The sequence below is a fragment of the Aquarana catesbeiana genome, linkage group LG02, assembly GCF_042186555.1.
Source record: "Aquarana catesbeiana isolate 2022-GZ linkage group LG02, ASM4218655v1, whole genome shotgun sequence".
NCBI lineage: Eukaryota > Metazoa > Chordata > Amphibia > Anura > Ranidae > Aquarana > Aquarana catesbeiana.
In genome coordinates this window covers 91,439,996-91,450,674 of record NC_133325.1, presented here as the reverse complement: position 1 = coordinate 91,450,674, position 10,679 = coordinate 91,439,996, and the positions used below count along the sequence as shown (strand labels likewise).

The window sequence follows — 10,679 nt, the reverse complement described above, 5'->3', positions numbered from 1 at the left end:
CAGAACTTTTTTCAAGAAGACCGATCGCAACTAATAGCTGTCATCACCCCAAATGGGTAGGAAATGTACCAAAAAGCCAACTTATGCGCATCCGACGCAATTGCAGTACCCTCAAAGACTATGATTACCAGGCCAATATACTCATTGAGAGGTTCTTGGAAAAGGGATACAAAAAGAAGAACCTGGAATCCCTAAAGAATCAAATCAGAGCAATTGACAGAAATAACATGATAGAGCAGAAGAAGAATGAGAAAAATAATCGGTACAACGAGATGGCCTTTCTCACAGGTTTAAGCCAACAACATCAATTAGTAGAAAAGGTTCTTAAAAAACACTGGCCTGTTCTACAGTCGAACAACATTTTAAGAAACTTATTTCCAAATAAACCCTCTTTCATTTACAGAAGAGCTCCTGCTCTAAGAAATAGGTTGGTGCACAATGCACTAGATCCCCCTAAACAAATCAAGATTTCCAAAGATCTAAACGGATTTTTAAAATGTGGAAAGTGTCTTCCCTGCAGAAAAAGCAAAAAAAGGAACAAAAGAAGGTGGCTTTTAGATCTATTACTACAGGGAAAGAATACAAAATAAAGGAGTTAATAACGTGCACCAGCACACATGTCACATATGTTCTGGAATGCCCTTGCCACAAGCAATATGTGGGCAGAACTACCAGACCCTTATTCGTCAGAATTAGGGAACACATAAACAATATCAAAACAGGCTTGGTGTATCCAGACACTTTAAAGAGTGCCACAATGAGGACCCATCTGGTCTCATGTTGTATGGTATAGACAAGATAAAGGGACATTGGAGAGGAGATAATAAAAGAATAAAAATCTCCCAAAACGAGACCAGGTGGATCTTTACTTTAGACATCCTTCAGCCTAAAGGCCTGAACACTGACATGGATTTAAACTGCTTCCTCACCAACTTCTAATTTTATCTAATTTTTTCGAAGTTTTTACTATAAAGGGTTCCCTTATCAACTATGGTCTTCATCATCTGTTTTTAAAGAATTTCTGTACGCATGTGATACATCTGACATACATTTCTCAGCAATTTTAGCTATTTGCGGCTTTATGCGATTTGCGGCGTTTTTTGCAATTTTTGGCTTTTTTGCACTTTCGCCGCAATTACACCCCCTTCTTTTTCCTATTTCTTATGACCTATTGATGTTACTACACTATACATCACTTCCACCTTTAATCTAAGATGCCACTAGTAAAACACCATTACACTATTTTGAATGATGAAGGCATTTTTGTATGTATAAATGCACTTTACATACTTTTGTAGCAATTTTTAGCAACTTTTTGCAGTTTGTGACTTTATGCGACTTGCTGCGATTTTCTGCCTTTTTTGCATTTTTTGCATTTTTGAATGATGAAGGCATGTATAAATGCACTTTACATACTTTTTAAGCAATTTCTATCTATTTTTTTGCAACTTGCGACTTTATGTGACTTGATGTGATTTTTGCCATTTTTTTGCATTTTTTATCGCAATAATACCCTCTTTTCTCTTATGTCCACCTTCGGATGTCACTATACATCTTCTAACATCATTTTTTTTACCTCTAGTCCAGCAGAATACCATAATGCAATTATATTTCTTACCCATTTTTTAACTTAAATTTAATTGTGTAATATTGTGTATTATGATATGTATTTTGGTATTATGCGGTGTGTCCGTTACAACTTGGAGTTAAGTAATCCTTTTAAAATTATCCCTCACCATGTTGCAGAGCAGTGTTGTCTACTGGCATTTTAAATCACACTACTAGCAATAGCATCCGCCATGCTGAAGACTGGACTAACCAAAAATGGCCGCGGTCACATGGCCATCAATTTAGGACACACCTCATACCATATAAAAACCAGATGGTGTAGCAGGATGGCACCACTCCAGATGACGTCCAATTGACGAAACACGTAAAAAAAAAGGGCGGGACTATACAGTGACATTGCATCACTTCCGGTTTCGAGCCGTGGAGCGCAGATCACTCCGCTTTACTGTTTTTAAACACTGTTTTCGCTTTTAATGATTTTTATTAAATGTGAGTACCCATCAGTATTACTAATACATTTTTGGATATTTGTATGGTATCACACTATGGAGTCTCTTTCCTCTCTACATGTGGGCAACATCTAAGAGGTTAACAGTGAGGAGACCACTTAAATCGCGGACAAGGAGGCACTTGGAGAACACAGGACAGGAAGTTTCCTCCCGCTCCACAGGCTACACAGTGGCTCATACTGTGAACGTGAAATACCTCCTTGTGGGGTGAATAATAGCAGTGAGTGCATTTCTTATGGGGCACTGTTTTCCAAGAAGCACAGAACAATTTGAAGGAGCACATTGTCACTTTATTGGACTTTTTTTATACACCAGGGTTTAAAGACGGTATATGCATATTTCTGAACCCAGTTTCACAGCAACAATATACACCAGGTTTTGCACAGGATTGTGTTTATTTTATTTTATTTTCATTTGAACATAACAATATGTATTGTATATAAGCGGTTAGGAAGTTTACACAGTAGGATTTTTTTGTGGATTTTTGTGAATATACAAATATTTATTTTCTGCACTTTTATTGTCACTTTTTGCACTAAATGCACCCGTGAGACACACCCCTCAAGCATTTAGAGGTTGTAGGTCACCTCTTAATAAGAGCAGTGCCATACCTATCCCCTCTTTTTCACATTTCTTATAGATTTACGTTAGGGTGAATTTATTGATAGAGGCTGCAGCTCCTCATTTTGAGGGGTCTATTAATCTTTTCTCCCTCCTCTACAGACCCTCCTCTTCACTAAGAATTGACCCCCTCCCTCAGTACAGACCCCCTCCCTTAGTCCAGACCCCCTTCCACTAAGTCCAGACCCCCCCATCATTACAGACTCCCCCCCTCAGTACACACACCCCTCTTCACTGGTGCTTATAAGGAGGTGGGGGGGGTCCGTTATGTGCTGGGGGGGCACGTTGGGAGGGGAGAGGACTTATGCTAGTAGTGAGCTGAGGGGGCCAAATATGTACTGGGGCTTTCAGGGGGGAGAGGGCTTGTACTCTTGTGGGGGGTCAGATTTCAAATCCAACCCCCCACTTCTAGCATAGGTTCTCCCAAAGTGCCCCCTAGCACATATCCTCTTAACCCCCCCAGAATCACTCTATCTTTTTTCTTCTTTAACTTGCCCATCCCCCTCCTTCCTGGTCACTCTGTCCCCCTCCTCTGTCCATCTCTAATATAATACAGTACAGTACAGACCTTAGCTCGACATGCACAGCGGTATCTCTTCTCCGCTCTGTGTACATGTAAACAGCTGAGGAGGGGGAGGCAGCTTTGGTCTGCTCTGCTGTGTGAGACAGCGGGCCAGGGGCAACCGAGACAGCTGGCGGGAGATGCAGATGCTGGTGTGGTTTTAGCGTTGCCCCTGCCAATGGGTGTCACCCAGGTGCAGTCCGCACCCCCCTAGCTATGCCACTGCTCCTGCCCTGTTCAGGGCCTATGTGTGCTGGCTACATCCTCATAGGTGTGGGTTATTCAGCTCTTATGCCCCTTCCTACCTGACTTATGTATGGGTGCTGCCTTACTGCTAACATCATGTTAAGAGGGCTCTACCTAAAAGGGCATAACACCTTGCTTACTATAACCAGACACTATTTTGTATAGAGCCACCTAAGTAGCTAACTGCACCTGGCTACACAGCCAGTGTAGTGGTTCAGGGTTTCTAAATCCCCTCTTTTCACTCCCTTCTTTCTGTAGGGCTTCTGGGATGGACCAAAGCAATAGCAATTGATTAGGGCCACCACGTGATCATTGAAATTCGCTCTGACCTGTCCCAGAAGCCCTACAGAAAGAAGGGGAAAAAGAGCAGGGATTTCAAATCTCCAGATTGCTGTATCGGCTGCAAGGGCACTGACAGCTCATCACCCACGGAGGTAAGTACAGCGGGGACCGGGGGAGAGTGTACAGTGTTAGTTCACCTTTTCAATTTTTCTGAAAAGATAAACTATCACTTTTAAGCAATGCAATGTTGCATCCCAGCCGGCAATTTCCTCTAGATTTAAAGCCGTGTCATAAAAAGAACAAATGTCTGCTTTCTAAATTGTCCGGAATGCACCTGTCCGGAATGCACCTGTCCGCAATGAACCTGTCCGGAATGCTACTAAGGCTGGCCCATAGGGCCAAGAAAAAGGTGGGGAGTATGACTGTACCCTGCACCACTCTGGCTAAGTACAAAATCACAGCTGGAGCAATCAAAGCCTGAAAAGAACTCATCAGGAAGAATAAAAGGAGATGCTGAGTTCAAAATTTAAAATATAGAGGGGCTTTAATGTTATTGCTGTTATGATGCCCGTCATATTTTGGAATAATTGTTTAGAATTGCAAAAGAAATCCTACGCTGCCGAGTGCACCAGTACATAATCAGTCTACATCTCAAACTGTGTGTTATTTTAATGGGAGTGGCATCACTAGATTGAATTTTCTGAAGCACAGACACCAGAGCAGGAAGCTTATTCTGTAAGCAGCAGATAAAGCTGAAGGGTGGAGAGATTGCTGCTACCATAAGCATCAATGTTAAGACCGACAAGGGCACAGAACAGCACAGCGTGCATCCTCATTTGATTAGGAGGTCTGGTGGTTATAAAGACCCATTATGCAGTGACCTAAAGAAGTGCAAAGCAGCTGTTAGTAGGAGATGGTCTTCTTCAAACTAGTTACATGAAGCCAAGTAATATATTATTGGTGAGTGCATTTTTTTTTTTTACACATAGTCCAACTTTCTTCAACTGAAAATAGCACTAATAATGTGCTCACTTTGGAAAAAAGCTAAACATATTTTTACAGTTCAGAGCTCTTGAAACAATCTTTGTGACAAACCTGGATTCTTCCCATGGACAACTTGGCTATTGCTCCCATTCTAAGATGCTTTTGGATCACTGGTTGTCACCCATTACTTGGAAAATTGAAGATTGAAAATTGCACTCTAGAACCTTTCCATTACCAACAAAATCATTTTTTGAGTTGAAGACCAACAGAAAAGACACCCCATAACATGTTTTCTGTTTGATCTGCTCAATGAGAACTAAATAATGAAGAATCTTTCTGTATACGATGAGGCAAGCTCATCAGACTTCTATGACAGCAATCTCTTTCCTCCATGTACAGAGACTGTATGTTCCCTTTTCTCCCTCAAAATTCTCATCCCTACCACAACCGTCTGCCTGTTTATAATGGTTGCTGGAATCATTGGGAATACCATTACAATTCTTATAATCAAAAAATACAAAGAAATGAAGACAACCACAAATTTCTACTTGTCCAGCATGGCTGTATCAGATATGATCATTTTATTGTGTTTGCCCTTTGACTTGTACCGTCTTTGGAGGTCTAAGCCTTGGATCTTTGGGGTTTTTCTCTGTAAATCTTTGAGCTTGATTAGTGAAGCTTGTACCTATTCCACTATTCTCCATATCACAGCTCTGAGCATTGAAAGATATTTAGCCATCTGCTTTCCTCTGAAAGCCAAAGTCTTTATTACTAAGAGGAGGGTAAAGATTGTGATTGTATTTTTGTGGGTTGTAGCCCTCCTTTCTGCTTCTCCTCTTTATAACATGTTTGATTATATAGAAGCTATTAATGACACTGGACCCTTCAACAGCAGCTGGCAGTGCCAATACACAGAGAACGCTTTTAATTCTGGTCACCTGAAGATCATGATGTGGGTGACCACGGTGTACTTTTTCTTACCCATGTTCTGCCTGACTGTCCTCTATGGCTTTATTGGAAACACACTGTGGAAAAGCAGAAATTCCATTAGAGGTCCTAATGCTGCAAATCGGGAAAGAAGTCACCGACAAACAGTCAAGATTCTAGGTAAGTGTCCAACCTACTCATCTTCTAGATATTAGCATATTTCATTGATACCAACAAAACTTTATAGATTACCTAGTTCAGTGGTGCCCAACCCATGGCACAAGCACAAACAGCCCTTTAATACTTGCTGTGTTGCCCTTGACCTCCAGCAATCAGTAGTAGGCATTGGGTCATTAATTTGTAAAAGAACCGTAATGACAGTGATCTCAAGCTATAAGTACTTGGTGGTGCTGCTCTATGCTGAGGTGTAGATTCCCATTCACTCAGGATAGTAGTAATGCCAGCATAAGAAAAACTCATCCAGAGAGCAATGAACATTTTAACTTGAAACTGCTGCTTGCCATAGCAGATCCTAGTATGAATGTATACATGTGAAAGCCTCAGTCAATGCCGCTCCTCGGGCCACCCTGACATGTTTTGCCCCACCCACCGGTGCTTGATAATAGGGGAACCGCTATGGCGAGCGGCGGTTTAAAGCTAAAGTGATCTCTAGCTGTCTCATATAACATATCTCCAGTCTCTGACTGTCTGCTTCAGCATGTCTAAACTCTCCCACCACTCTCTACGACTATTATTTTTTATGAAAGAAGCAAGATATTATCTGTATGGAATAAAAAGGTGATCAGAGTTTCCCTTGCTGGTACAGGAAGAGTGGAACTCTACCCCTTAAATCCACCAGTATTTCTCAAAAAGCACCATTAATTATATTGTGTATATATATATATATATATATCTTTATTTTCTACCATTTATGGTAGTCCACACCAAAACTCTCCCGCCACTATATCTATTCTTAGCTGCTTTATAGATATCACACAGGGGAGATATACAAGACAACACTTGCAGTATGTATACAACACTTGACCTCTTTGAACTAATCTCCATAAAAAGAAAGTCTAATATAAAGTACATATAACCATGCAATCCCAAAATGCCCCTATTATTCCAATAGGTAGGTAACTATATGTGTAAAAAAACAGGGCAAGTACTAAAATGATTTTCCATATAAAATTACAATACAATATATACATTGCAAAGTACACCCAGGTCTTCAAATTGTTCCAAAGTGTAAAAAAAATTCTTTATATAAAATTCCTAAACAATTTATCTATATACACCTTTAAAGTGCACCTCTATATAAAACGCCTCATACAATGCAACAAATCCATTAATTCATGAATCTTCAGCGCAGTGTTCAATCTGTTTTAACCTCCCTGGTGTATGATTATTTCGGATTTTAGGTGCTGAAAGCGGTACAATTATTTTGCATGGAAATTTGGCATTTTATATTGTAGGCCTGTAATTCTTAACAATAACACACTTAAATCTGTCCAAACAAGAGTCTAGTAGATATCCCGGGTATGATGAAGTTTGAAACACAAAAACATAAATTATAATATAATAAATAAATATAAATAATTAAAAAAAATAATAATATAATAATAATAAAATAAATTTCCCCACGATTCACTATCGCTCAATTCTGCAAGTGTTCTAATTTACTATCGCTGTTTTCTAGCTGATCTAAAGCCACTTTTGACATAAAGGGACACTTTTTGGTTGCCATGGACAATCTCCAGTTTCCAGGCAGAAAGAACAGTATATATCATACAAAACTGCATGCAGTGCATGGGCCAAAGCACTGGGGACAAAAGGGATGTGAAATAATTTCATACAGTACTGTGATCTGTAAGATTACAGTACTGTATGTGTTATGATTTGTAATTTTTTTTAAATTTGCCACCAGGCTCCGCCCCCGTGCGTCGCGCCGCTCGCAGGGAACGGAGCCTGGCACAGAGAGGCTTCGGAGGAGACAGAGCCCACGTTCACTGCGGGGGACATCGCAGGATCCCGGGGACAAGGTAAGTAACACCGCACCAGGATCCTGCAATGTAATCCCGAGTGTGGCTCAGGGTTACCGCTAATGGGACTGAAATTTAACCCCGAGCCACACTCGGGATTACCGTCAGGGAGGTTAATAAATCTCCAAACACTTCCATCACCTTGTGTTCTCCTCCACCTTTGGGGGCTGGAGTGTACACAGGTAGCACAGAATAGGACATTTTGCATTTACTGAATTGCAAAGCAAGAAACGACAAATGTCCCTACACCTGAAAAAATGTTTGTAATTATTCATGCAAGTAGCCCTTAGGCCTCATGCACACTACAGCTCGAAAACGCCTGTTTTAAAAGGCATTTGATGTTTTTTTTCTTCTGCCTCTAAACACCCCTTCATGTTAACTTATGTATCCATAAGCGTTTACAGACAGGAGCATTTACAGCAGGGGTCTCCAAACTTTCTAAACAAAGGGCCAGTTTACTGTCCTTCACACCTTTTAGAGGGGCTGGACTGTGATCAGTAGGAGTAAAAAATGCCCTGGCATCAATAGGAGTAAACAATGCTCCATCATTGGTATTAGTGGGAGGAATATTACCCCTTTGTTGGTATTAAGGGAAGAAATAATGCCCCATCATTGGTGTCAGTGGGAGGAATAATGCCCCATCATTTTCTGTAATTTGGAGGAACAATGCCCTATCATTGGTGTCAGTGGAAGCAATAATGCTTCATCATTGGTGTCAGTGGGAGAAATAGTATCCTATCATTGGTGTCAGTGGGAGAAATAGTGCCCCATCATTGGTGTCAGTGGGAGGAATAGTGCCCCATCATTGCTGTCAGCAGTAGGAATAGTGCCCTATTGTTGGTATGAGTAACAGGAATTATACCCTATTGTTAGCCTCAGTAGAAGGAATAGTGACTTGTATCATTGGGAGGAATAGTGCCCCAAGGGCCTGATAAAGACAAGCAAGGGGCCGCATCTGGCCCCCGGGCCACAGTTTGGAGACCACTGATTTAGCGGGAGAAAAAACCCCATCACTTGCATTCAGTGAGGAGCGCTGGGGCAAAAAACATGCAAACGCACCCATTTATGCTCTTTAATGCATTCCAATGGTCAGAAAAAAATGAATAATGGCCAAAAGAATGTATTAATGCCAAACGTGCATAAACTCACATGAACACACATAAAAGCTTGTGAAAAACACAACTTTTACCGCACTTTTATAAGCTGCTTTTCTCAATGGCATCCAGCATGCATAAAGCCTAAAACTGTGGGGTTGATTTACTAAAACTGGAGCACACAAAATCTGGTGCAGCTGTTTCTGACCTGATGATCTGGCCAGTAAGTTATTTTTCAACAAACCAAGCTATCCAGCTGATGTAGCAGTAACAGGGTTTGGACAAACCATTAAACAATAACAGGGGTGCTTTCAATTGTCATTTTTTATTTATGTAAAACCTTTTTCTCAAAATTAAAAAAAAAAAACTGTTGCTGTAACTGCTTATTAAGTATAAGCTGGAGTTTGGCTTTAATTTGTTAGTGTATCTAAATCAGCTAGTACATTTAACATTCTCCAGATTAACAATGCTCCTGGCCAAAGGTGCCCCCAGTGCTCCTTCATACAGAGTGGGGGCACTCTAATACAGGACGTGTGTTACTGGTCAGATCACCAGGTGAAAACAGAGGAGGAAAAGCCTAAAAAGAAAACGAATGCAGCCATCACATCTGATTGGTAGCTTCAATATAATAGATTTTTAATTTAGGGTTTAATACCGCTTTACGTAACACTATAAGCATGACAAAGCTGAAGTTTCATTCTTCTGTGTCAATTTCAATGAACCTGATTGTGGTGTCTCTTCTGCTTCCCTGTTTACCTTGAAGCGGTGGTCGTGCTGGCTTTTGTCATCTGTTGGCTGCCTTTTCACATCGGAAGACTCATCTTTGTACACACCACTAACATGGAGGTGATGAGAATTTCCCAATACTTCAATATTGTCGCCATGCCGCTCTTCTACTTGAATGCCTCCATCAATCCCATCCTCTACAATCTTATCTCCAAGAAATACAGGACTGCGGCCTACAGGCTTCTGCGACTGGCCCGGCCTGATGAGCGGGCTTACAATGCCATCAAGGATGAAACTGGAGGTCACACAGAGATCAGCACATTTACTCACAATGAGTATATTACCCAGATCTGAAGGAGCAACATTTATGATTGTAAGGTGGGACATTACTGTAGAAGGTCATTCCACTGTCTCTCATCTATCTCTAAAATTCAGGGTAAAATAAAATGCCATGTATTGTGTCGTAAATATTTCTGGTTCCAGAAGATGATGTTAAAGTAGATGTAAACCCTACATAAAATGGCATTTAATTTGCTAAATTACTGTACATCATAAACAATGCCATTGTTAAACTAATTGTAAACTTCAGATATGAAATATGAACACAGCATATCCTTCTATAGGTGTACTTGTCTCAATTCAGAGCACTAAGTGTCATTTCTGTCTGCTGCCTCGTTCCTCTGCTATCAGCATGAGTCACTTTTGTCAAGTTTTCCTGACACCAAGAGAAAAATGGTGACAGGAGAGGGCACAGGCTGTGATTGACAGCCTCAGCTTTGTTGCTGTGTGGATGGGGTATGTCCCTTCCCTCCAATCAGCTCTCAGAGCTCTCCTCATGGATGCAATTTCAGCTCTCCGCCCCCTGCTTTTCAGAGCTGAGGGATCTTGGTAAACTCTGCACTTTGATTGGGTGTAGAGGAAAGACGTCTGTCTAATTAACAGGTACAATGTTGTAGGAGGATTTGTTTCATCTTTGTGTATCACCTGAGGGGTGAGGCCAGTCACTTCATTCAATATATGTAAGGGTTTACATCCACTTTAAATAAAAATATTGTTTTCACCTTGTTTTTTTGAAGCACCTCTGTGTTGCTGATCTCCCATGGTCTCTTTACAGCCA

At 40.8% G+C, this 10,679-nt stretch overlaps 1 protein-coding gene across 1 annotated transcript; it reads left to right on the top strand.

The window, feature by feature from the left end:
• Positions 1-4,529: 4,529 nt before the first annotated feature.
• MLNR (motilin receptor) lies at positions 4,530-10,032 on the top strand. The gene is made up of 2 exons (XM_073617861.1): positions 4,530-5,880; positions 9,600-10,032. The coding sequence occupies exons 1-2, from the start codon at positions 5,097-5,099 to the stop codon at positions 9,914-9,916; spliced, it is 1,101 nt and encodes a 366-aa protein (XP_073473962.1). The 5' UTR covers positions 4,530-5,096; the 3' UTR covers positions 9,917-10,032.
• Positions 10,033-10,679: the final 647 nt, after the last annotated feature.

What these genes read in the sequence shown, in the direction of transcription:
- MLNR (XM_073617861.1), top strand. Translation starts at nt 5,097, where the DNA reads ATGAAGAATCTTTCTGTATACGATGAGGCAAGCTCATCAGACTTCTAT. An exon ending in ACAAACAGTCAAGATTCTAG is followed by an intron (nt 5,881 to 9,599) that starts GTAAGTGTCCAA and finishes TTTACCTTGAAG; the next exon opens with CGGTGGTCGTGCTGGCTTTT.